The following is a 27465-nucleotide window of genomic DNA, read 5'->3' as shown; positions in this document are numbered from 1 at the left end:
CAGTGCCATCTAGTGGTTAATATAGATAGACAATTGATTTATAAATGAAAACATGTTGGACCGATGTTGTTGGGCTTCTGTGGAGGGTGTCAATTTCTAAATGTATCTTTCAGTCTCTACATAACCCCATAAATATACAAAGGACGAATAATCATTTACAATTCACTGATGGCTGCCGACATTTTAACGAAATTGTCCTTTTTGGATCAATATGTTTTACCTATAGCAGTTTCTCAACTAGAGGAGCATGGGACCCACTATAGGGGGCCTCAACCAACAGAGGTTCAAGGTGACTTAAAATTATTTTAAAATGACTAAACAATCACAATTACAAAACCAACTAAATCAAGATATTTCACTGTGTTTGGCTAGTTTATACATCATACTGTATTTACTGTATGTGGGTGATTCTCACGAAACCATTGAAACACCACGGCACTAATGATTTTAGCTTTAAAATGTGTAATATAGTAACATTAAAAAGCATCAGAATTAACACAATACTGTGTTCTACCTTGCACAATGTGTGATTTCAACATAAGAATTTATAATTGTAAATTTTATCTCATTTTCTGCTGAAATTCTCATTACCGCAATGTGTCCGGCTGTGTTTGAACATGCGTTATGTTGTAATTTAATCAAATTAACACAAAAATATTAAGAAAAAAAATAAATGGATGTTTTGCAGAAAATATTTACTGAATATTCATGTATAATAATAATGAAGAAAAATTAGGAAAATGATGTGTCCATGCCTGATGTTCTCATCCTCCGCAACACTTTTTGAGAACAGTTTAAGCACACATACAGAATTTTAATAAAGTTTGATTTTGAGTGACCAAGCACATGGACCAGTTACTTCAAGATGGCTACCAGGTAAGATCATTTTTTTTTTTTTTTAATTAGTTAATTTGAAATATTGTCTTGTCAGAATGCTTACACGACATTTTGATTATCATTACCGCAACAGATGCTTACTAAATGTTAATTTAATTAATAGAAGCATAATACTTTGATTTTAAATGCATGTGCAGAATCTCCAAATTATGTTCTTTCAGGTTTGTCATGTCATTTTGAAAATATGTCAGTGTTGATGTTTTCTGACTGTTGCGGTAATGAGATTTTTTAGGACTAATTTTTTAAATTATGTTACAAAAAGTGTTAAATGATAAGTAAAAGTTTTTAAATTAATGTTCCCATTTACTCCAGACTTTGTTTTTCAATGTCTGGTGGGAAAAAAAGTAAATTTAAGCAATTTTTACATTTTCATGCTTGACCTTTTTAAAACCAAGTTTTCGTGAGAATCACCCATGTAGTCTACAGTTTTTATACATAGTTATATTAAGTTAAATTATTAGGTATGGTCTTAAAGTCAAAAAGGTTAAGATCCATGACCTCCAACTATATAAAAAGTTTAAAATCCAACCTGTAACATGAAAACAACACATGTTCACTTTTTATGTCGCTTTAACACCACTTTGGCGTAGCAATGGTCATAAATTATCAAAATAAATTGTTTTGCTAATTTAGAGATGCAACAGAGATGTCATTATTGTTAACCGTGCAACGGGAGGGTCGTTTACAAATTTTAACCAAAATAAATGTCTATTTGGATTATATTAAAGTGGAAGAAATGCACGCTATGGTAATGGATATGCCTATGTGCTCACGGTCACGTTACAGAACACAGTGCACTGCAAAACACCACTACCGCTGTCTTTAAAATCACGCACGCAACAGTCCCACTCCCAAAGACCTTTGATCTAGTTTCACTTTGCGCATGCGCCGAGTTTTCTATCGATATAGATGTATAGAGCGTAGATCAGTGGCGTCCGTTTTTGTTAAATATGCTACAAACAGCATACGATAAATTATTAAGTTCATCTCCTTTTCAACACTTCTAAGACATATATGTGACACCTGGATACTTTGTTGGTGTTGATAAGTGTAAATGAACATGACTTTGAGGCGTATCAGAAAATCTATTATATTACTCTATGCCGAACGGAGTAACAGTCTTCCTCCCTCCCTCGTGTTTTGTTTGTACCCTGTTGTACCTTGTGCTGGTCAGTTGTTTTGGCGCAATGACAAATTAAACCGAAAAAGGGCGAATCGAGACTTGGAAGGACTTCTCCACGTTGACCATCATCAGCATCGCATTTTTACGGAGATCTTCTTTAATGTTATAGAAACAATTGGCTGTGGCAGGATGCCAAACTTTGTGAACTGCAGGATCTGATGAATGACTTTTATCGAGCACATTTCAGAAACCTAGGATTTAACTAGACAGCTAACATGAAGTTTGCTCATATTTTGTTAAAGAACAGCTCAAAGCTGAACATACCCAAGCATGTGGACAGATTTTCAAAGTACTCTCCGTCCCCTCTCTCAATGAAGCAGTTCATTGACTTTGGTAAGTTGTTTACCTGATTGCAGTGGATCGAATGCACAGCCATTAGGATAATTAACTAATGTTATGGCTCTATTATAGTAAAATGTTTAGCATTACCATAGTATTACTACTGTATGGTTAAAGTATGATCATTGTACCAAGACCATCGTAAATTAGGGGTTTACTGATACTAGAGTACTACTGTAGTTTACGTGTACATTTATGCATTTGGCGGACTATACTATCCCTTTTTTTAATCATGGTTTAACAAGTTTAACCATGACCTTTGTGTGCTAGCAATGCACTAGCTAATGACCCGAACGCTGTTAACTTACTGTAGTAAAACGATGGTTGTTTTCATAACAACTGTAAACATTGTGGTTGAAAATCAACTGACTTTACTAACAAGTTTTTTACTGTTTATTTTCACATGAGTGAGTTTAGCGTGGTAATACTGTGGTATTTTTTTATATTTTGAAGACCATGTTATATGATAAATCACAATATTATCACCTATTACTATAACTTTCCTGTAGTATCACCATACGTCTTCTACTGTAGCAGGAAAACGACCTGCACAACGTGCATGAAACATTGTTATTTGACAGATGAGGCCAAACAAACAGATCAAATAAAGTTATTACAGACGTTGGATGATCTTTAGATACAATCTGTTTTTGTTAACATCTGTAATGCTTTCAGTACTCATGTAATTAATCGCATTGATTCCTAACGTCCTGATATTGTCTGTGTTCAAGCATATGTGTTTAGATAGGCATCACACCTATATTTAGATCCCTGGGCTTTATACTGTATTGCAAATAGACTGAACGGTTCCAGTTTTTACATTGTAAAGTCTTGCTTACAGGATCTGCCAATGCCTGCGAAAAGACCTCCTTCACGTTTTTAAGGCAAGAGCTTCCCGTCCGGTTAGCCAACATCATGAAGGAGATCGACTTCCTTCCTGACAAACTGCTTAGCACCCCTTCACTGAAGCTGCTTCAAAGCTGGTGAGAATCCTACGCATCACCAAACTAAACTGCAAAAATGTTGTTTGTTTCAAACTGGTTCTCCAAAAGATTTTCTCTGGAAACTAAACAATGTTCTCCTCCGCTCTGTAGACCACCTGTGTGCATTTGTTTTATCCAAAGCATCTTACAGTGCATTAAAAGGTCCTGTGACTTGAACCCACAACCTTTTGCGCAATGCTTTCCCAACTGAGTAATTGTACAGTAATGTAAATGACATTGGTTGACTTTGAATCAAGAGACTAGAGGACTTGTTTGTTTGAAATTGTTATGGTCAAAAACAAATGTGGTGGCATATTTTTCTATGACAGTATTAGGAAACATACTTGTATCTGTACATTGTGGAGTCAGCACATTAAGACAACATCCTAGCACATATTTAGGATGTCAATAGCATATGTCAGCATTTTTATTATTCTGCTTTTGTTTTAGATAATCTAAATTGTTTAGACTGAACTGATTACCTATATGTAGGGAACACTGAATGTAAAATGTCATAGCTTTCTAAGTTTGAAACTGGAACCTGAGGTCAAAGTTCATTGGTGTTTACATCATGGAAACAGAATTGCTGAATATGACATTCTGACAGCTGTTCTTATATCTTTCATACACTATAAAGAAGTAAGTCTTTCTAAATAATCTGTGGGCTGTAAATTGGTTGAGTAAAGGTCTTTGATAGTTAACTTGTTAAACTCAATGTAAATTAAGCAAATGCATTTTTGTAAATCAAAAAAAATCAATATTATGAAAGTATTGTGTAAGTAGTCATTAGTAGTAGAAACTTTAAGGGTTGGTAGTAAGCTAGTAACAACTCAGTGAATAATATATGCATGTATACTAAAACACTTAAAAAATGTAATTAACGTGTTCTCTTTTTTTTTTACACATTTTCTATGATCATTTAACCCAGAAGTTGGGTTTGTTACATTTTACTTAACCACATGTTAAAACAGCCCAGCATTTTTAGAGTACACTTCATGCATGGGATTAGCCTGTTGTGTAGGGAAAGTATAAGAATAGACATTGTTTTCTTCTAACTGACTTCAGAATGATTTATATACGCAAACAATAACTGACATCGAGCTTTGTCTTGTCATCCAATGTTTGACAAAGGCTTTGTGTTCAGGTCAGCTGTACTGCATTGAAAATCCTGTAATTGAGGACATTATGTAAAACATTATGATGTTTTCTTGTAGATAATGATATTAACCGAATGCTCTCAGCATTATTATACATTCATCAAATACTTTTCTTAAAAAAGTTTGCTTAATCCTACCCTCAGGCCATTCAGAAATACTGGTTTGTTGGCAGAATCCATTAAAGGGGACAAGACTTTTTAAGATTTCAAATAAGTCTTTGGTGACCCATGAGTATATGTGAAATAAATATTTTATTATAACATGTTAATATTGACACTTTGCAGGTGTGAGCAAATATGTGTTGTTTCTAGGTGTGACATATTAAATGCAAATGAGCTGATCTCTGCACTAAATGACAGTTCTGTGAATGGATAGTGCAGATTAAGGGGTGGTATTATCCCCTTCTGACATCACAGGGAAGCCAAATCACATTTTCTAGGTTGGTAGAAGTATTAGGGACCCAATCATAGCACTTAAACACGTAGAGAGTTTTGCATCTGAGCTCTTCTTATTTTGAACCAATAATTAAACCAGACATCCACTGTATCTTAACATTTGTTTCAAATTATTAATATTAAGTTCAAATTATGCTAAAAATGCCTTTCTCCAAGATCACATCAGCTTCTGAACAAAGCCCCTCCCCCAGAAAAATCGTCATTTTTTTAATCAATTCATGATTGGTTCTTTTTAACTGGAAGGCGCGACTTCCGGCCCCAGAGCAACCATACTAAACGTTGCATTGTCCCATATTCATAGTAATAGCAATGCCCAGTCTTGTTATATCAGTATCTTCAATAAAAGTCTTAGGTGCATTGCTACACCAATGCAGAAGTCAGTTACATGAACTATACAGTCACAATACACACTATACTATATATGAAGAGTTTCGTTGCAAAACGAGATAAATCCATTTTTTAACATTTTTGTCAAAAAATGTTTATTATTATGTTATCATGTTATTATTTTGTTTTATGGTGCTACTTAGCTGTATTTTTTAAGTTATGGAGGTTTAAATCAAAACAAACCAACTGCAGTTGCATTGAAATTAATTGGAATGCAGAACCAAAAAATGCGATTTCTGAACAATTAAAAAAATGGTGGTTATCTCGTTTTGCAACGAAACTCTTCATATACAGTTATATGTCTTCTTAAAGGCTAGCTAGACAAGACCAGGTAGCTATCATAAAAATTTGATTAGTCTCTTGTGTCACTAGTCAGTTGTACAGGTTTAAACGGACTCTAAAAGCGGATCTTTAAAGTAATAAACATTATTTTATTTAATTTCCTAATTGAAGATTGTTTGACTAATCAGCTGAACAAATACAGTGTGGTTAAGGATTTATTACTCTATTTTGAAAACGTCATGTTTGTTTTAATAACTTCTTGGCTCATTGTCTGTTTTGGAGTGTCAGAATATAAGTGACTCATGCTAAGATGAAAGGCCAGGCTAAATGTCACTTTGATGTTTACAGAAGTGCTGTGCAGTGTCAAATATCATTGACTTGGTACACAAACAGGTGCACTGTAACATTTTCAGTCTTGATATAAACAAATCATTTAATGAAATGTGTTATGACGCAAAACGCTGTTGCTTGGGTGAATTGTAGCTAGTACAGTATGTCCATTTTCTCACATATTGTAATATCCATGGGTGGACCTGCTATACGCCATTCATAAATTTAAATTTAATCACAGCCAGCCTGCATTCATCATTAAAATTGATGGTGTATATATAGGATCAATATGTGCTGTATAAATACTACCATACTATTAAAAGCCTAATTTAGGCATTAAAAAAACAACTGTGTAAAACGTATTATGTTGTTACGGTGGAGCGTTCTGGCTATGTGTTTGAAAGCATACGTGAGCTGTCTACTTAGCAGTTTAAGCATCATAGTTTCAAACGGATCCTTCAAATGCTCATAAATGTAACCGGCAGCAATTTCCTATAAACACAGCCTATGCCTCTAATTATGCCCTTTTGATTTTTGCCTACTTACATCCGTCTAAACAACCTGTTTGCTCCCAAAAATAGGTACGCACAGAGTCTAATGGAACTGGTTGACTTTCTGGAGAAGGACCCTGATGATAAAAAGGTTTTGACTAGGTAAGTGCATTCTAAGGGCTATTCTAGGAAATGAACAAAGTTCTGGATGAATCCCACACAAAATTAGCTCATGTCATGTTTGACTTGGCTCCATCCTGTTTTCAGTGACCTCTAATAAACCGGTCACTTGTCTCTCAGATTCACAGAAACGCTGATCAATATCAGGAACAGGCATAATAACGTGATGCCCACCATGGCACAGGGTGTGTTAGAGTACAAGGATGCTTTTGGCGTGGATCCCGTGACCAATCAGAACGTCCAATACTTTTTGGATCGCTTCTACATGAGCAGAATCTCTACACGCATGCTGATGAATCAGCACAGTAAGTTTTTCGGGATGCGTACTGAAGCCAGATAAGCAGTATATTTAGCTCTAGCTGAAAAAGACTTGTGGTCTATTATTGATAATGTAAAACAAGTTTGGGCTGCATGGATGATTTGTACTTTAAAAACAAGTATTCACATGGCCAGTTAAAGAAGCTATAGTGAATGTTTTAAGATTATGGAAAATTTGATAAATGTTGCTATTTACTTTACCATGGGTCAATGACATCACATGCACATTTTTGTGTCCAGGGGTATTATTTACTTTAAAAATTATTGATACGTTTATGAAGTCTGTCACTTTATTCTATAAAACCTATAGTTTAAATTCATTTTCGGTACTTTTTTAATAATAAATATGTTTTGGTTTCTCAAACTTGTAAAATGTCAGGCAGAGCAACTGTATATAAAGAGTGTAAAATTTAACCTAACATCTTCAAAAAGTAATTGAAAGCATCCATACACCCATTATGTGTCAGCTACCCCCAAAATGATATCATTGTTACATTTAATAGACCTGCTTCACAATGCTCTTACAACAAAATGTGTTCATTTCAGCATTAATCTTTGATGGCAGCACCAATCCAGCCCACCCCAAACACATTGGCAGTATCGACCCAAACTGTGACGTTGTGGAGGTTGTAAAAGGTAATAAACCGAGCAGCTATGGCGGACTAACACTTTTAACTCTGTGAATAAAATCTAATTATATTCTGAGGAAATCTATATGAAATATTCTTTCTGCTCCATATATAAATGTTTTCCTTAGCTTAGGGAAATAGACATTGCTATAGTTGTGAAATATATCTCTTTTTTTCTCACTCCAGATGCCTATGAGAGTTCCAAAATGCTTTGTGATCAATACTATTTGACGTCTCCTGAAGTGGAAATCAATCAAGTCAACTGTGAGCGAGAATTTTCTCTCTCAGACTTTCAGTTCAGTCTTTGTGTGGGCTGTGTGTGGTGAGTCCTAACCTTTGAGAAGGCCTGAGCTGTGCAGCGGCAGTCTTTACAGTTTCATTTATACACACTATGATTCAATGCTTGTCTAAAGATTTGGAAACGAAGACTGAAATTGATTGGTGGGAAATATGGGTATGCAGTGTTTTAAAACGCCACATCCTTTCCTTGCATGTTATATAATATGCCTCATGTTTTTGAGTTTGAATAATTTCACTTTTTTGGTAGATTGATGGTACCTGTTTGAATTTGATGTTACAGTATGTCAAAACTAAAGTGTTATGTAACCCACATTGATCTAACTGGAACAGCGTTGTGTACACAGTTGCATAATAATCTTGGCACAGTTAGTCTTTCTTATCTCTTTAACATGTAAATATCACTGTACTGTGGTGTCAAGCAAAAAGACTCTTAATAGGGTTGAGTGAGCACCCCATTTGCATTTGGTCACCTGTTTTACCACAACACATAGTTACAGATTAGCCAGCATACTTCAATGTCTATCGGCTATGTGTGGTGGCAATAAAATGTGGATTTCTTCATTGGATTGTTAAAATAACAAGATCATGTTACAGTGTTGTTTTATTTTTTTGCAGATAAAGGACCCAACGAGCCCATACACATAGTTTATGTGCCTTCTCACCTGTATCACATGCTTTTTGAGCTCTTCAAGGTACATTAACTCAATTTATGTCTTACCCCACATACACAATAATCTTAAATAAGCAATTTTAAATAAAAAACAGGTTATTATTTACTTAACCTCATCATGTTGTTTGACTGACTTTGTTGTTGCATGACTTTCATACTTCCAGTAATCACAACAGAAAAGGTTTGCATGTCGGTATGTCTCAGTCTGTTAGGAAACCTGCAGCCACCATTGATATTTGGTTTCATTGACGTCAAACCGTGCACAATGTGTCTTGACTTGTCAGGTTCAAATATGGGTTAAATATAAAAGCTACAGCTGGACCAAGGACTTTAAAGGTGCCATAGAATAAAAAACTGCATTTACCTCGGCATAGATGAATAAAGTTACGTTTTGCAGGTCCATACTGAAAAAAAGACGTCCATTTACAATCTCCAAACAATTAGTTGTTCCTCAGAATCTGTATTTTTGTCTGATACGGCTCAAACATATAAGCTCTGTTTACTAATGTGAGCTACTGACATGAGCCTCAGAGCAGAGCGGAGCCAATCAGAGCAGAGCTCAGCATTATTATGCTGCGTTCACACCAAACGCGAATCTGACGCGAATAATTTAAACGTTAAGTCAATGTAAAGATGCGTTTACGTACGTCTGGAGGTCTCGCGTCACGAATGAGGCGTTAAGCGCAGCGCGGTGAACGTGAATCCGCCTCATTCGCGCGTCTAGATCGCGCAAATTACGCAGATTGAGCGTTGCCGCAGGAAACGCGCGACTTGAAAAATCTGAACTTTGCCGGAAAATTGCGCTGCGTTAACTAATCAGGAGCTTTTGTTCTAGTAGTGACATAATTACAGGAAGCAAGCGGAGTCGCAGAAGCCCCTCCTATGACGCGAATTTCCGCGAACGAAGTGAATAAACTCAAAATGTTCAAGTGTCCAACTACACGCGAATAGCGCGTTTTTGCCGCCTCTACCGCGTCTGGTGTGAACGCATCATTATTCATGACCTTTCCAAATAGGTCAAAAATAGACCATTTCATTCAAAGGACAAATCTTAGGGTTGGGAAAAAAATTCTGGATAATTTTTGAACGTAACGAAGTTACATACCTTCTATGTAAATATCAAAGAACAATTTAACATATTATTTCAATGCATTCTTTGGCATTTTTAAATGTCAGTCTGTCCCTTACAAACGCTATCATGACTTTTTAATGCTATTTTGCAGTATAGAGTTTGGAACAATATGATGATGAGTAGAAAATAATGTCTGATTTTTCAAATTCAGGTAAAGTAAGTCCTAAGGCTGGTAACTGTGTTTGTGATGCATTTGAAGATCACATGAGGTTGCTTTTCTCCATAACAGAATGCAATGAGAGCGACCGTTGAAACTCATGAGACCAGCCTTCATCTCCCACCAATCAAAGTGAGAGTTTCTCTGGGAAAAGAAGACCTAACCATCAAGGTTAGCTTTCGTTGATGTACCATCATGGTTCACAATAGGTTAAAAATTTTATCTTTTATTTAACTCGCAAACATGCAGTGAGCATGCAAATGTGTTTTGCAATAACTCCTGTGTTGTTTTAGATGTCCGACAGAGGAGGTGGAGTTCCCTTGAGGAAAATCGAAAGACTTTACAGCTACATGTATTCAACCGCACCGAGTCCTGTGGTTGGAGATTCCCGCAACGCACCTCTGGTATGAGCCCCAGTTGAAACGTAGCGTGTGCAGAAGTCCTTTTTGTGTAGTGCTTGTTACAGTATATTGTGTTATGTTAACGCAATGCTACAAGTATACTATACAAGTGACTTTACAGAAGTAAGCAGGGTTATAAATGAGCAGAATTACCAATAGCTCATTGTGCCATTTTCAGCAGTTAATTGTAATGCTGTTGTTATGCTTGTTTCTCTCTTCCTTGCTTTCACACACATTTACTTTTTCGCAGGCTGGTTTTGGCTATGGTCTTCCTATCTCCCGCCTGTATGCCAAGTACTTCCAGGGAGATCTGCAGCTTTACTCCATGGAGGGATATGGCACAGCAGCAGTCATATATTTAAAGGTACACACTGACTGTTTTCAAGTCAGGAAAAACTCTACGATACATTTACACATTTGTCAAACACTTTTATCCAAAGCTGTCAAGCTGTACATTTTTCAAAAAATATGTGTGTTTTCTGAGTTCGAACCCATGATCTTTGAGCGAAGGGAACATTTTTAGAGGCATCTAGTGGTGAAACTGTGAATTGCAACCAACGGCTAGTCCACATCTCATCCCTCAAAACTGTTTATTCATTTTACTCTTCTGTTTAAAACAGGCCTTATCATCTGAATCAATAGAAAGACTTCCTGTCTTTAACAAGTCAGCTTTAAGGCATTATCAAACAAGCATGGAGGCCGACGACTGGTGCATCCCGAGCAGCGAACCCAAGAAACTGGGAAAGTATGAGTACAGTGTTTGAGAGCGAAGGAACGCTCATTTGATAAACATAGGAACTTTACGGGGCTACGGTCAGTGTATGTTGCCAAGACCTTGAATTTGTTTAGGATAATTATCTACGCGACTATTTGGGAATTTCAGAAGCATTGTGTTATCAAAGGTTTGATAATTGACTTTTTGAATGTTATATTATGAATAACAAGCCATAGTTGTCTTCCATGTTTCACGCTGGTAATAATACACCGCACGCTTCGTTTGCCGTGCTCACATTTTCCAGTCTTCAGAGAACCGGCTTCTCTACAGTAGGGAAAAATAAACTTGTGACATCACAAGTGTTTTAAAGTTTGTGTTTTAGGCAGTGGGGCCAAGTTTTGTTTTTTTAGCTTTGTGTAAGTTATCATTTGGGAGAACGTAAGCAAGGCTGTATTTAGTTTCCTTGGGAGAAAATGCATTCACAATGCAAACCTTTGAATGACGTTAGTTGTGCATTGTTTCCTGGTTTCATATTGCAGAGTTGGACCTACTGTCTAACACTCCATTTAGTTTTGATTGTGAAAACGTGATGCTGTTATTTAGGCAATATCATTTTATAAACTTCAGATAAATGGTTTTCAAAAATAAAATAACACTATCGTTAATAATACATTTATAGAGTAATAACAACGAGTTGTTGCCATTATACCAGCTATGTTATATGACTGACATTTTCTGGAGGATTTCGTATTACAGAACTTGAATTTGACGCATCATGAACCTGAATAGGTTTGTTGGGGCACCAGGAACAAACTACGTTTAGGCCCAGGTTAGTAACTGTGGTATTTATTTATGTGTTTAAATAGGTTTGACCATTTTGATCTTTGTTATGTGTGATGCTTTTTCTGACCACACAGTGTAAAATGTATGATTGTTTTGTCAGCATCCATAAACAAATATGACATTTAGCACCAATATAAATCAACAATATTGTAATTTTTAATTTGCGTTGTGAGGTTTCAATGATGTGGCAGTCTTTCCTTTATTTTTATTTGCATATCAAAGATAAATTATACATTTCTAGTATTTTTAGTATTTTAATTGTTGATTTAAGAATAGTTTTTGAGTTAAATTTGAGGATTGTTTTTTGTTATTTTAATTTTTTATCCAAAAAAAAACAAACAATGTGAAGGACCTGAATGAATTGTTAAGGTGCCAATAGCTGTTTTAGCTTTTAAGTGACACTCTTCAAACTTTTCTGTCTGTTGTCTCAAAAGGATTATTTGCACTTTCTCAGCTGTAATGTAGAACTGACTCTGTTGATTAATGTCTTCATTCATACCTCATCTTGAGCTTTATTTAGAGTCACGAGGAGCTTGATGTCCTCTTTCCGTCCATATTAAACATGCTGAATCTCGGTTGTGCCAGAGCCACCGTCCTGTATTCAGAAAGCAGCTAAACTCTAATGTTCAGGATCAGTGCCAAAACTGTTTGCCTTACTGAAATAATGGATACCCACTAGTGCCTGTTTCTGTACTATTAAAACAATAAATGAAGAAAAAATGCATTTTGTTTGTGTGCTAGTGTGTGTTTGCTACTAGCTAGTTTAATAAACAAGGGTTTCACAACAACTTATCATACTGTATGTCACAGTGAAAATAAATTCTTAAAGGATTAGTCCATTTTCTTAAAAAAAATCCAGATAATTAATCACCACCTTGTCATCTAAAAAGTTGATGTCTGTCTTTGTTCAGTCGAGAAAAATTATGTTTTTTAAGGAAAACATTCCAGGATTTTTCTCATTTTAATGAACTTTAATGGACCCCAACACGTAACAGTTTTAATGCAGTTTAAAATTGAAATTCAGTTTCAAAGGACTCTAAACGATCTCAAAGAGGCATAAGGGTCTTATCTAGCGAAATGATTGTCATTTTTGGCAAGAAAAATAAAAAATATGCACTTTTAAACCACAACTTCTCGTCTTCCTCCTGCTTTGTGACAAGCCAGCGTGACCTCACACAATACGTCATCACGTCAAGAGGTCACGGAGGACGTATGCAAACCTACGCCCCAGTGTTTACAAGTTTGGAGAAAGAGATCCATTCCGACGTCGTTGTATGTCGAATGATACTAATTAATGTCTTTGTGTCACTTTATTGTTTAAAATGATTCACAAAAGTCGTTTCATATATGTAACATGTGACCTTTCGACATCATTATGCAGTTACATGAGGTCGCGCTGGCGCGTCACAGAACCAGAGGAAGACTAGTGCTGCGTCCGAAACGGCCTACTTCATACTATATAGTACTCGAAAGCAGTAGGCGAGGCGAGTAGTATGTCCGAATACATAGTATTCGAAAAACAGTATGCGAAAAGTACCCGGATGACCTGCTACTTCCGGTTAGATTTTGCATACGATGGACGCTTCACTATCCCATGATGCCCCGAGAGAGGAGTTTTCCAATGAAGAAGAAGAGGCACGCCGCTGTTTTCGCGCTGAAATGACATGACGTGATGACGACGTATGTCACGTGATGTAGCAACATGGCGAATGTAGCACGTCCGAATCTCATTCATACTACCAGGATTATATACAGTACCTACTGTTTTAACGGCAAGTAAGTAGGTACTTCATCTAATTCAGTACCTACTATACAGTATGCGGTTTCGGACGCAGCCCATAAGTTGTGGTTTAAAAGTGCATTTTTTTTGCCAAAAATGACAATCGTTTCGCTAGATAAGACCCTTATGCCTTGTTTGGGATCGTTTAGAGACCTTTGAAACTGCAATTTTTAATTGCATTAAAACTGTTAAGTGTTGGGGTCCATTAAAGTCCATTAAAATGAGAAAAATCCTGGAATGTTTCCCTCAAAAAACATAATTTTTTTTCGACTGAACAAAAACATCAAAGACATCAACATTTATGATGACATGGTGGTAAATAAATCTGGAATTTTTTTTTTTAAGAAAACGGACTAATCCTTTAAAGCAGTGGTTCTTAACTCCAGTCCTCGGGGCCCCCTCCCAGAACATTTTAGATGTTTCCATATATAAAACACCTGATTCAGTTCATCAGCTGGTAAGTGTGTTAATTACGGAAAAGTTCTGGAAGGAGCGTAATGAGTGGAATCAGGTGTTTCATATAAGGAGACATCTAAAACATTCTGGAAGGGGGGGCCCTGAGGACTGGAGTGAGAACCACTGCTTTAAAGGGATAGTGCACCAAAATTGAAAATTCTGTCATCATTATTTTACCCTCCAGTGGATTGAAACATGTATACATTTCTTTCTTCTGTTGAACATAAGGGAAGATATTTTAAGCGATGTTTGATCATCATTGACTTCCATAGTATTTTTTATCTTACTATTGAAGTCAGTGGTGCTTGATTACAAATAACTTCCTATGTGCTCAACAGAACAGCTGCAGCGAATATACACATATATAAATATATTATGTAAATGTATTATTTATACATAACATAAACACAGGCTTGTGTGTATATTTAAAGGCAGTGTGCACATACAGTACTTTATGTCTAGTTTAATCTTTATCAGATCATTTAAAAGGTGATTTTAGAAAATTTAATCTGAGCTAATTGGACTTTGCATAAGTGTTGTACAATACAAATAAGTAATCATATGTCATGTAGAGTACTTTAGCCTAGTATGTTATTTTGTAATAATCTTGAGGGAACGAGTGCATTGAGGGCAAGATTCCTGGCAAAAAGCCTCTGTTTATTCCTGGGCTGAAGTTATAGGTCTGGAACAAAATGATCCGTCTTTTCTTTTGCACGTCTAACACGACCTGACAGCACTTGAGCTTGTGTCTGTGACACATGCTTTAAAAACGGCGCTATTTTAGGAGCTACAGTACAACTGTACCGCCTGGCATGTCACTCATCCACACAATATCCTTCATTTATGAAGCCACACAAATGCCATAGCTCTTATATGGCATCCATGTGAGAACCTTTTTAAGAAACCTTTAAGCAAATGGGATTTAGTAATATATCATGCACATACATTTCAGACACAATTTCAGTCACTTCTTAAACATTAGCTTAAATCACATTTTGCTCCGAGCAATTTTACTTCTTAATATTGCATTTAAAATCCTTTATATCTTAAGAATTAAATGGGCAATAAGATGTAAGGAAATAAAGGCCTTTGATAGGGAGAGTTATCATGTCTATTGTGTCTGCTCTCATTAAACTGCAGATAGGCACTTCAGTTTTTCATCTGACAAAAGGATTAATGGATTAGACATCTCATTCAGCTGTTATCTGTAATGTGCTACTACAGGCTGATATTCACTGATATTATCCACTTACAATGAAAAGGATACCTTATTTCCCCTCTTAATAGAGTCCTAACAGACAAGCTTAAAAACTGATTGATATTCGACACACTTTGGTATTATTATTTTTAATATAAAGATCTATAAAATTAAACAAATTAACAATATAATTGTTCACTAGTAAAGTATCTAATAAAGAAACACACATTTCATTCCGTATTTGTATTATTTTTTACTAGATAATCTTCATTACATGTAAATACCATAAAAACAACATATTTTGTACATAATGAATAAAATAATATCTGCACCAATACTGGAATCATTTAACATTGCACTAAATTGTTGATATGCAGCAGACATACAGTAAGTATACAATGCAGATATCAGTATATGATTCCTACAGGCTCCAGAAGTAGATATTTTTTCATCAATGGAGGAAGAGTGAGGTGCTGGACACCCTGTTCACATCGATTGGACATTGCCGCACGTATAGCACATCTGGCTAGATGCTGCAGGGTGCGTGGACTGTTTGTACATACAGCAAACATAGAGTCATAGAAATCCTTGTGTCGCTAAATAAGAAAAGACAGTAACAAATACACAGACATGAATGTTAGTAGATTAAGTTAAGATAATGCAATGTATAGCGTGTTGTTTCATTTGGACATTTGAGCTTGCAAGCCAACAAAGAAAATGATCACATAAAAACTTTACTTAATGAGAAATATTTTTACTTATTTTAAAATGAACCTTACTGAAAAATGACTGTTTCTGACCTCATATACATTTTCAGGAATAGCCGCTCTCCATTTTTTGGTGTACTTTACGTGTTCATACGAATTTACCATCACCTCCACGGCCCTGGGGTAATCATGGCACGCCTGCAACACCTACTTAAAACCATAAAAGAAACTAAAATTAAAGGAAAACACCACCGTTTTCAATATTTTACTATGTTCTTACCTCAACTTAGACAAATTAATACATGCATCTTTTTTCAATACGCGCACTTAATCTTTGTACAGCGCGTTGTGAATGTGTTAGCATTTAGCCTAGCCCCATTCATTCATTAGGATCCAAACAGGGATGAATTTAGAAGCCACCAAACACTTCCATGTTTTCTCTATTTAAAGACTGTTACATGAGTAGTTACACGAGTAAGTATGGTGGCACAAAATAAAACGTGATTGTTTTAAACGGATAAAAAATGAGAACTATATTTTATGGCGAAAGAACACTTAGTTTGCAGATCTTCGACCTCGGCGCGCAGTAACATCATCACTCCTGACTACTCCCCCTCTCGCTTAAAGTCTATATTAGTGCGCCGAGGTCGAAGTGCTGCAAACTAAGTGCTCTTTCGCCATAAAATAGAGTTCTCATTTTTTATCCGCTTAAAAAGTCTTTTATTTTGTGGCACCATACTTACTCGTGTAACTACTGATGTAACAGTCTTTAAATAGAGAAAACATGGAAGTGTTTGGTGGCTTCTAAATTCATCCCTGTTTGGATCCTAAGGAATGAATGGGGCTAGGCTAAATGCTAACACATTCACAACGCGCTGTACAAAGATTAAGTGCGCACATTGAAAAAAGATAGATATGTATTAATTTGTCTAAGCTAAAAAAAATAATATAGTAAAATATTGAAAAACTGTGGTGTTTTCCTTTAAAATCTCAAGACTTAAAAACCTTCATAATGGGCTTTACAACCACAAATAAATGTGGCAATATGTGATTTTTGTGTGAGTATTATACCTTATGAAATTGTGGAGGATACACTCTGGGTGCTCCGTAGTTCAGAAGCAGCTGATAGCAGCGTTCGGGAATGGCCCACGGCCTGATCTGGGATACCTTTAGCAGATACTGAATAGCTGCACATCCATTGATATCCATAACTTGAGGTTTGGCACCAGCCTCTAGCAACATCTGTATAAGCACATGATCACAGTTCCAGCAAGCTTTGTGCAGTGCCGTCTTCTTGTCTTCTTCATAAACATGCGGGTTAGCTTTGTTGTCCAGCAGGATCCTGCAAACAAGATGGTGGTCTGCACTGTAGGTCCGTTCGCGAATGTCCATGGCCCAGAACGCTGCGGTAATCAGAGGGGTCTCCATGTGGACATTGACTGCATTGACGTCAGCTCCATTGGCAGTGTAGAAAGCCACCAGCTCAGGTATACCGAAGCGGGCCGCTGTGTGCAGAGGTGTGTCTTGGTTCTCCTCGCTGGGCATGTTGATGTTTGCTCCTGCAGCGAGAATTCAGTGGCTTAGATGGGATGAAGTCACACATGCTATTTAATAGTACTGAAATAAGAAAATCAATCAAATTTCAGATCATGTGCACACGTCTTCATCTTTAGGGTGTTAGACGTGTAATCATGACATTGCATACGCACACCTTTGAGAATAAGCTGTTTGGCGCAGTCCAAAGACTCTTCTGTAACACAGTAGTGTAAAGGGGTGTGTCCACTCAGGGACATACTGTTGATCCGCGCCCCCCATTCCAGAAGTAGTCCCACGCAGTCAGCATTAGACACTGTACAGGCCACATGTAGAGGGGTCTTCCCATTCGGTTTCCTGTTGACTGCTGCCCCATTCTGCAGAAGAACTAAGGCACTCTCCATTGCATTGTACATCATACAGACGTGAAGCCCCATTGCCCAGGAACACTCTAATTTATAGCTCGGTAGCCAGTATCCTAGAACAAAAATGTTAGTTAACATAGTCATGGGGCCTCATTTATAAAATGCTGCATAGAAACCATCCTACATTTGATCTTACGATCATTTATTAAAAATGCGTAGGTGTGATTCATAAAATGCACAGAAAACACGCGTACCCCTTTCTTTCAGATGTGAAATCTATAAATTGCAAACGATCTTCAAATTGCGCGCAGGTGAGCAGTTTCAGATCTCCGCCTTTAAACAATGCCTAATTAATGTCATAGACATACACTCACCTAAAGGATTATTAGGAACACCATACTAATACTGTGTTTGACCCCATTCCGCCTTTAGAACTGTCTTAATTCTACGTGGCATTGATTCAACAAGGTGCTGAAAGAAATGTTGGTCCATATTGATAGGATAGCATCTTGCAGTTGATGAAGATTTGTGGGATGTACATTCAGAGCACAAAGCTCCTGTTCCACCACATCCCAAAGATGCTCTATTGGGTTGATATCTGGTGACTGTGGGGGCCATTTTAGTACAGTGAACTCATTGTCATGTACAAGAAACCAATTTGAAATGATTCGAGCTTTGTGACATTATCCTGCTGGAAGTAGCCATGAGAGGATGGGTACATGGTGATCACAAAGGGATAGACATGGTCAGAAACAATGCTCAGGTAGGCCGTGGCATTTAAACGATGCCCAATTGGCACTAAGGGTTCTAAAGTTTGCCAAGAAAACATCCCCCACACCATTACACCACCACCACCAGCCTGCACAGTGGTAACAAGGCATGATGGATCCATGTTCTTATTCTGTTTACACCAAATTCTGACTCTACCATCTGAATGTCCCAATAGAAATCGAGACTCATCAGACCAGGCAACACTTTTCCAGTCTTCAACTGTCCAATTTTGGTGAGCTTGTGCAAATTGTAGCCTCTTTTTCCTATTTGTAGTGGAGATGAGTGGTACCCGGTGGGGTCTTCTGATGTTGTAGCCCATCCACCTCAAGGTTGTGCGTGTTGTGGCTTCACAAATGCTTTGCTGCATATCTCGGTTGTAACGAGTGATTATTTCAGTCAAAGTTGCTCTTTTATCAGCTTGAATCAGTCGGCCCCATTCTCCTCTGACCTCTAGCATCAACAAGGCATTAATGAGAAATTGAACAGGTGTTCCTAATAATCCTTTAGGTGAGTGTAAATATTAATACATAAATAAATAATCTAATATTAAGCCTAATTCCAGTCTGGTGACTATTTATCAATTAGGCTACCACTGTAGGGAGGAGAATTTAAAAACTTGATTGCTGGGGCGATAAAAAATAATTTAAACCTATTTTTGAACATGCAGGAACACAATATCGTGATGGTAGCAATTCAAAAGTATAGGATAGTGGGTGCCTCTTATCATTCACAGTGATGTTAGCCGTATTGGTTTATTTCGCAATAACAACAAACTGAAAAAAAAAGATTAAGTCTAATTTTATATAAATGTATGATCAAGTATTGTGTGTCACAATGCAGGACTTCAGTTAAATTAGCTGATGGTTTTGTGTAGGAGTATGTTGCTGGCAGTCTGGCTCCACCCAGTGGCAGAATAAGTAAAGTAATTGTGCATTCATGAAATCTTTCATACAACGCATGAGTGTTTATTTTCTCATTATATGTTACCTTGCTTATAAGAGGCAAGGATCATATTGCGGTCCTCCACGTCAAACACGGCGTCTATGTCAATGCTGGTGGTGCGAAGGATTCGCGCAACCTCGGCTGCATTGTTGCACTTGAGCGCTTCCAGAAATCTCGCCTTCAGTCTGTTTGCTGCCTCTTTTCGTGACAGAGACTGCTCGTTATCCTCCTCCGGTAAACCGAGATCTGCTCGCGGCCCGTTCATAATATCTCACACAGAAGCGTCAAACTGTCTTTTCACATGTATATTTGTAAATTCCAGTCTTGGGGGTGTAAAACACAGGCGGTGTAAACACTGATCGGTCGTGCGCTATTTATAGACAGTGAGCTGAAGGGGTCAGGACACCGGACGAGAAATCGTTACAAGTTTAGCTTTAGAAATAAACTTACCATGGTAACAATAATGTTGAATAGCATAGTCCTTAACAAAATGAAATATGTTTTACTACACTGTAAAAAATCGGTAGAATTACAGTAGGCCAATTACTAGCTGTTTGCCAGTAACTTTAGAGTTAATATTTACTGGCAACAGTTTGTTCAAAGTTATTAAATGAATATTAAACATTAACAAGTCTTTATCTTTACAGAATTAAACAACAGCTGTAAAGCATTCTGGGAACCAAAATCTGAAGGAAAAAAACAGAAAAAGGTTTATGAGGATCTTGTTCCCAGAATGTTTGCATAATCTACACTTTAAAGGGACACTCCACTTTTTTTGGAAAATATGCTCATTTTCCAGCTCCCCTAAAGTTAAACATTTGATTTTTACCATTTTGGAATCCATTCAGCCAATCTCCGGGTCTGGCGCTTCCACTTTTAGCATAGCTTAGCATAATTCATTGAATCTGATTAGACCATTAGCATCGCGCAGAAAAATAACCAAAGAGTTTCAATATTTTTCCTATTTAAAACTTGACTCTGTTGTTACATCGTGTACTAAGACTGAGGGAAAATTAAAAAGTTGCAATTTTCTAGGAGTTTGTTGCTATAACATGGCTGCAGGAGGCGTAGTGATATTATGCACTGCCCGAAAATAGTTCTCTTGGTTACTTTCAATAGCAGGGGACTATTTTCAGGCGCTGCATAATTTCATTGCGCCTCCAGCAGCCATGTTACAGCAGCAATTTATTATATGAGTCAAGTTTTAAATAGGAAAAATATTGAAACTCTTTGGTTATTTTTTAGCTCGATGCTAATGGTCTAATCAGATATAATGGATTATGCTAAGCTATGCTAAAAGTGGTATCACAAGACCCGGAGATCAGCTGAATGGATCCCAAAACGGTAAAAATCAAATGTTTAACTCTAGGGGAGCTGGAAAATGTGCATATTTTCAAAAAATGAAGTGTCCCTTTAAGGGGCGGTTTCCCGGACAGGGTATAGATCAATCCAGGACTAGGCCTTGGTTATATTAGGATATTTAAATAGTTTTTACAAACAAACCTTACAAAAAACAATACATGTGTGCATTTTGAGACAAAGCAATGGCACTGATATGTTAAGATATGCCTGTACAAGGTGTTTTTAAACTAAGGCAGCTCAAACATGCATTTTAGTCTGGGACTAAGATGAGCCCTGTCCACATATTCATAATTTTAAGTTGCTAAATTACATCAAATTACAATGATTTTATTGTAGTAAACTAAGGGTTTTGGCATAAATACCATTTGCATCTAGTTTTACCACAAACACCATGGTTAAACTATGGTTATGAGAGACCATGGTAAAATTGTGGTTAATACCCAGACAGCACTAGACTCCGGCCCTGGAGTATATATTTTTATCTGGGTGTGGTTTTATTATAAATAGTATCACGGTTAATCTATCGTTACTATAATAAAACCATGTTTAAAGGGCATTTGTTAAAACATTGTCTTGTATTAGACTTCATTTTAAAACAATTCTGTTTAACTGGTTACATAACGCAAAAAACAGCAAACTCAAGACAGGTTTGAAATGATCTTTCATTGTATTTATCTGACCAATTATGTCATTTAAAGTGTATTTACAGCCCAACATGACAAACTTTCACAAGGCTTTTCATATTTCCATGGAAAAAAAACATCAAATTTAGTAGTTTTGGAAAGAACGGGTATGGCACATTGAGGTCCCACATGCGGGTATGACGAAAAAAAAATATACAGGTTAATGCTCTGTTCTCAGGCTTTGCGTGCAATATACCCTGACTGATTCTGCCATATACCAACAACAGGGTGTAACGATTCAATAAACGTGTCAGGTAAGCGCCCTCAAATATCAGTGAAACATTAATACAACAAAACAATCCATGAATGACAAGCACATTTCTGTATTTAAATCCATAGGTGATTATCCCTGCATGTAAACACATTCAAACAGACACCCCCGGTGGACCCTCCATACTGTGGTCTCTTCATGGAACTGAGAAGTTATAAAAAACGCAGAGCTTAAAAGCTATTGCTTCAACTTTAACATACAAAAGTCAGTATTGTACACGGATAGGCAGGTTAGATTTGGATCTACAGCGGGTTATTTCTTAGCTGACTCCTAGCAGAGGGCTGGAAAAGATTTTATCAAGCTTATCTTTGCCATTATGATCATGAAGACTTGTTCACAAGTGCATTGTGAGTTAATAAAGAAACATACAATCTCATAATATAAGTGAAAGTGTGTTTTTTTTTTTGGTAATTTTTTGCTTCATAAATAAATATTAACTGATTTCTTTGATTAGTTTAAAATAATAAATAATACTATGAGAGAAGTAAAATAAATAACGAAGAATAATATAATCTTAAATTGAGTAATATTTGAGGGTAATAAAAGCGTAGGGTCATCCGGCACTGCTTAATGTACTCTGCACAGTGCCCAATAACCACCAGAGCTGCCTTCATGTTGCTATGGAAACAAGTAGTAGTTCACATGTAAACATGAATGATATGTGCTGTATCACAAATGAGACAACAGCGTGTTGTGTCTTTTTAGCATGAAAAAATGAGAAAAATATGGTTAAGGAATGATTCATCAAAGCTAAATATGAATTTTTCTGTAGGCTACTGTGTTTTTGTATACTTGCAATGCATACATACTGGTAATGTGTTGCATAAACTTTAAAACATAACCCAGAATAAATCAATAGAGGAATTATTAGTTACTCTAGGCATTAAATTACATTGTAAAACTCTCTGTCCAATTATTTAACACTTAAAAAATGTAAAAATTAACAAAGGGCTCAAAAGGAATGAAATCTTAACACGAAAACCTAGAGAGCAAGTGCACATTTGTAATATGCTTTACAAAAATGTTGATGCAAAAAATGAAAACAGTGGTGCATTTACACATTTGTGTGTCCAGAATAAAACCATGAAATAAAACAAAAAAACTATATAACATTTCAAAAGGCAGCACGCGGGTCCTAGCGAGAATCTATCTCAGGGCAATGTAGAGGGTAAAAGCAGGTATCTATGGAATAAAAGCAGCACAGGATCTAGCAGTATTTTTTTCTTAATTTCTCCTTTTCGTTTTAGGGTACAAAGCTTGCGTCTTTGGGGTAGAGTTTAAACCGGTGGACTCCTGAAATAGTTTATTATCAAGTATGATGAGTCTTTCAAAGATCAGTAGTTTCAAGCTCGAAGGACAACTTATTGGAACACACTTGAATACTGGCAGGTCATTGAAGGAGATCCAAACACTGGGAAGTATACAGTAGAGTATCCACAAAAGGATTTTGAGGTCATTATAGAGTATTTCGTTATCTGGAATGGCTTTCTTCTCACAGTAAGGTTTTCTGTATCCCAGTAAATCAGATTGTAGTGGTTCTTGTGAGCAGCACTCAAAGTCTTTGAGAAAAATGAACCGTTAATCGTGACCATGACAACGACACCGTCCATCACTATGACCTGTGCTTTAGCAAAGCCGTCGTTATAAAGCTTTCCTGCCTCTTGGACAAAATACACATCTTGGTTTGGATAGAAAAATGGCACGTTAGACATTTTCATATTCACGTTACCTGCATATGTACATTGTCTCCATTTCTAAAGGTGCTTGTCATGAGTTATACGCTGATATGATCTTGTTCAATATATACCTATTATTCAATGCAAATAAATATATATATATTTTAATCCGACCTAAAACAAGGAAAACAAAAATGAGTGATCATTCTGCAAAAACAAGAAAAACCTGAATTTAAAATGTTTAGTAAAGACCAGAAAATCCTCATTTGGACATTTTGGTTTCTGTTCGTCCAGCGGCAGCTCAATAGCAACAAGCCCCTTTTGTGAAGAAGAACTGATGAAATTCTGAACTCATCGCTACTTGCAATGCTGCTCATGGTGAAACAGTAATGATGGTTAAGAAGTGATTCATTCAGTGGTGCCCTCTCCTGGTCCGGAGGACTTGCTATTTTTCCGGACCTGTTTTTGAACCTGCTCCAGTTCCTTCTTGCGCAGTTTTTCACGTCGTTTCTCCATTTTCTCTCTGTTTCTGCGAGCTTTTTCCATCAGCACCTTCAGATCTTTTAACTTTTTCTTAATCAGAGCCCGATCCTGAGACGACTCCACGCCCAGATCCTGCCAAAACACACATAACTGTACATGATGGCCTTTAAAAGCTATGCAGATCTTTCAAAGCCAACTTTCTCTTCACAATGAAAGCAGGGCATGAGCACTGAAAAAAATGATTAATTCAATTTACTCATTTTTTTTTTAAGGTACCGTATTTTTCGGTCTATAAGCCGCGTTTTCTTTCATTAATTGTCTGGTGCTGCGTCGCCTTGTAAGTCAGTATGAATTAATTTTGACATTTATGAGGCAAGAGACATCATTATCGTCTAAAGGCGCAAGAGTCCGTCATATGCTGCTTCTGTTTATGTAATTCAATGGATTCAGTAATGTGTAATGACAAGTATGCGAACTTCACGCTAGTTGGCTTGTTCCTTTAATTTAGCCTATTCAACCTTTTAGGTAAGTTCTGCATGTTATGGTTTATCGTTTAAATAACTGATAATATTACTTTAACGTACAGACATCTATTCAGCCTGCTGTTCTGTCAACTCGCCTTTCCAGATTAAATGTCTGTTCTTCGGCTTGGATTTTGTGAAATAATTTTCTAAATAAACGCGCCGTATTGTCCACTGTGACTTATATATGTTATTTTGTCTTAATAATACATTTTTGAATGATGCGGCTTATACTCCGGAAAGTACGGTTAGTGGTCACAATCAATTTATTTAAGATACATTTAAACAAAAAAATTAGAAAAACAAAAAACTTTTGTTTATATGTAGCTTAAATAAATCGATTGCAACTTATCTTAAAAAAATTTAGTAAATTGAATGAATAATTTTTTTCAGTGAGGCCAGTCTGGATATACTGATGAAAGAAAAGAGTTTAACCCTCTACTACAATACATTTAAAAACAATAATAAAATACACTGAAACAATGTGAAAAGATATATTTATGCATTTAAATAATATAAAGCAATTTTATAATTTTTCTACTACATCTACACTGAATTTTTTTATTTAATTTACAATTTTTTTAAGGTAAGTAGTTGCAATCAATTTATTTAAGGTAGATTTAAACAAAAGTTTTTTATTGAATTTTTCACATTTTTCTGTTAAATTTAGCTTAAATAAATTGATTGCAACCACTTACCTTAAAAAAATATGCATAAATATATATTTTAACTGAAATAAAATAATAATAATTGGGGCTGTGTGTATGTGTTGGGAGAGTAATTTTACTTAAAATAAATAAAAAATAATCAAAGACCTAGCTAGCTGATGCCAGTAAAATTTTTATAATACAATAATAAAACTGTTACATGACAGAATAGAACTGGCTTGTAGCTTAAATTATTTTAATTTGACCTACATTTTACATACAAACTAAAAGTGGATAGTACAGTGTACTTTAATAACAGATAAAACATAACATGATAACTATAATATTTAGTTGTTTCATACATTCTACATCCAATATTAATTCCATTGTAAAATGTTTCCTCTAGGCAACAAACACAAAAATAATAAAGAAATAAGTACAGTTTTTTATGTGACTAAATGTATTTTAATAAACGTAACTAGCAATACTGTTGTGTGGATCATTTTTTTTTTATTTTCTTGAAAAATGTTTTAAAATACAGTTCCATACCTGTCCACATTGGAATTGGAAAATAAGGAAAATTTCCCAAACTTCATTGGTGGGTGTCTTTTGAGTGATATGCGATATGTTGCAGATAAACTGATGCATGCTTTACTGGAGGTGAATGCACCAAATATCAAAATATTGCCAGTGGGATTTTTTATAAAAAGATTAAAAAACAGAAAAATTATAGGAATTGATTTAAACGGGGTGATTGACATGTATGTACAATTCTGAGATCAGTTGTTTCTCACCTTCAGGGATGAGGTGTCCAGCTTCAGTAGATGCTCTCCATCCACATTCTTAGCAGTGAAAAGAGAGACATACTGTTCCAGGTTCAGACCAATGAGCCAGCAGGACACCTGTTGACATGTCCACTCTGTCACGCTGCGGTTCTGCCACTGGTAATGTTTGGGAGGCTGACCCTCATCCAGCACCTAACACACACATATATACAAAATTATGGCTTGCTCAAGGTCACACTGTCATTAACCCTAAGTTTATAATTAATTTCTGACAGCTGACTTTTTATGCATACTTTTTAATATATTTAGAAAAAAATTAACCCAAGATAAATCTATTCATGAAGACATACTACATGAATCACCCATGACATGCAAGAGACTAGACTTAATGTATTTCTGAGAAAAACTGAATTAGAAAGAGTCATGCTGGGATACATCAGACTCACCTCGTTTTCAAACATATCCACACTCTAATAAATGCAGCATAGATGAAAAAAGAAACACTCTCAGAGTCAGAAAAAGCCTTTGCTCATCTCATATGCACTTTAGGCAAAACATTTCAGCATGCAAGTGATGCATTAACTCTAATTCAATTAAACCCAACTGCCTCATCTGTCACTCCTCAATGTATGTCTAATGTTCCAGGATTAATAAAACTTACAGCAGTACAGATTTTGCGATATTGATGTTGATTACCAAATTTTTTGACTTGTCCCTCAGTTAATGTTATTTGTAACATGGGCCAGTAAACCTAAATATAACCACCAGATTTGTATATAAGATATACAGTTAAAAATATACAGCAAAAATTACATTAGCAATGCCTAAGGTGTATCCATTTAGAAAAGTACTGTCACTTCAAAAAAATCACTTAAACAAAGGGAGAGTTCACCAAAAATGAAAATAATGTCATTTATGACTCACCCTCATGTAAACTCGTAAGACCTCCGTTCATCTTTGGAAACACAGTTTAAGATGTTTTAGATTTAGTCCGAGAGCTGGTTGACCCTTTATTGAAAATCTATGTATGGTATACTGTCCATGTCCAGAAAGGTGACCAGTGACCTCAGTGGGTCAGTTAGAATGTGTTGAAGCAGCAAAAATACATTTTGGTCCAAAAATAAAAAAATACGACTTTATTCAGCATTGTCTTCTCTTCCGCGTCTGTTGTGAAGCGCATGCACGAGACTAAAGTCATTTTTGTAATTTTTGGACCAAAATGTATTTTTGATGCTTCAACACATTTTAACTGACCCACTGATGTCACATGGACTACTTTGATGATGTTTTTATTACCTTTCTGGACATGGACAGTATACCATACATAGATTTGCAATGAAGGGTCAACAAGCTCTCGGACTAAATATAAAACACCTTAAACTGTGTTTCCAAGATGAACGGAGGTCTTACGAGTTTGGAATGCCATGAGGGTGAGT

The 27465-nt window shown here is 36.2% G+C and overlaps 4 protein-coding genes across 10 annotated transcripts in view; 2 read left to right on the top strand and 2 right to left on the bottom strand.

Annotated features, from left to right (window-relative positions):
• chrac1 (chromatin accessibility complex subunit 1) overlaps window positions 1–27465 on the top strand; it is a 443634-nt gene that overhangs the window by 292593 nt on the left and 123576 nt on the right. The gene's annotated exons all lie outside the window — the stretch shown is intronic.
• Window positions 1825–12573, top strand: pdk4 (pyruvate dehydrogenase kinase, isozyme 4). 2 transcript variants are annotated; one of them, XM_055219110.2, is made up of 11 exons: window positions 1833–2413; window positions 3261–3402; window positions 6595–6666; window positions 6805–6989; window positions 7549–7638; window positions 7818–7895; window positions 8547–8623; window positions 9963–10061; window positions 10184–10294; window positions 10542–10655; window positions 10912–12573. In XM_055219110.2, exons 1-11 carry the CDS (start codon window positions 2296–2298, stop codon window positions 11053–11055), a joined length of 1230 nt encoding a protein of 409 aa, XP_055075085.2. In that variant the 5' UTR covers window positions 1833–2295; the 3' UTR covers window positions 11056–12573. The 2 variants fall into 2 exon arrangements, 1 of the variants encoding a protein (XP_055075085.2); XR_008647952.2 differs by lacking the exons at window positions 10184–10294; window positions 10542–10655; window positions 10912–12573 and having other exon boundaries at window positions 1825–2413; window positions 7818–7953; window positions 9963–9998.
• asb4 (ankyrin repeat and SOCS box containing 4) lies at window positions 15530–20334 on the bottom strand. Of its 2 annotated transcripts, none has more exons than XM_073858283.1 (5): window positions 19647–20334; window positions 17702–18001; window positions 17062–17549; window positions 16063–16197; window positions 15530–15879 (listed from the first exon to the last, which is right to left on the bottom strand). In XM_073858283.1, the coding sequence occupies exons 1-5, from the start codon at window positions 19864–19866 to the stop codon at window positions 15691–15693; spliced, it is 1332 nt and encodes a 443-aa protein (XP_073714384.1). In that variant the 5' UTR covers window positions 19867–20334; the 3' UTR covers window positions 15530–15690. The 2 variants fall into 2 exon arrangements, with proteins under 2 accessions (XP_073714384.1, XP_055076795.2); XM_055220820.2 differs by having other exon boundaries at window positions 15533–15879; window positions 16084–16197; window positions 19647–20328.
• Window positions 21608–27465, bottom strand: part of ppp1r9a (protein phosphatase 1, regulatory subunit 9A) — a 61188-nt gene continuing 55330 nt past the window's right edge. For 4 of the 5 annotated variants that reach the window (XM_055219980.2, XM_055219981.2, XM_055219979.2 and 1 more), the window contains exons 18-20: window positions 26476–26499; window positions 26039–26221; window positions 21608–24208 (exon numbers count right to left, since the gene is read on the bottom strand). In XM_055219980.2, coding sequence (XP_055075955.2) covers window positions 24002–24208; window positions 26039–26221; window positions 26476–26499 — 414 coding nt within the window. In that variant the 3' untranslated portion in view covers window positions 21608–24001. The remainder of the gene's footprint in view (window positions 24209–26038; window positions 26222–26475; window positions 26500–27465) is intronic. The other variant, XM_055219983.2, reaches the window with a different exon arrangement.

The sequence above is a fragment of the Misgurnus anguillicaudatus genome, chromosome 20, assembly GCF_027580225.2.
Source record: "Misgurnus anguillicaudatus chromosome 20, ASM2758022v2, whole genome shotgun sequence".
Lineage (NCBI taxonomy): Eukaryota > Metazoa > Chordata > Actinopteri > Cypriniformes > Cobitidae > Misgurnus > Misgurnus anguillicaudatus.
This window is presented reverse-complemented; position numbering and strand designations above follow the sequence as displayed.

What these genes read in the sequence shown, in the direction of transcription:
- pdk4 (XM_055219110.2), top strand. Translation starts at nt 2,296, where the DNA reads ATGAAGTTTGCTCATATTTTGTTAAAGAACAGCTCAAAGCTGAACATA. An exon ending in CTGAAGCTGCTTCAAAGCTG is followed by an intron (nt 3,403 to 6,594) that starts GTGAGAATCCTA and finishes TCCCAAAAATAG; the next exon opens with GTACGCACAGAGTCTAATGG. An exon ending in GGAAATCAATCAAGTCAACT is followed by an intron (nt 7,896 to 8,546) that starts GTGAGCGAGAAT and finishes ATTTTTTTGCAG; the next exon opens with ATAAAGGACCCAACGAGCCC.
- asb4 (XM_073858283.1), bottom strand. Translation starts at nt 19,866, where the DNA reads ATGAACGGGCCGCGAGCAGATCTCGGTTTACCGGAGGAGGATAACGAG. An exon ending in CCTTGCCTCTTATAAGCAAG is followed by an intron (nt 18,002 to 19,646) that starts GTAACATATAAT and finishes TTTTTGTTCTAG; the next exon opens with GATACTGGCTACCGAGCTAT. An exon ending in CAAACAGCTTATTCTCAAAG is followed by an intron (nt 17,550 to 17,701) that starts GTGTGCGTATGC and finishes TTCTCGCTGCAG; the next exon opens with GAGCAAACATCAACATGCCC.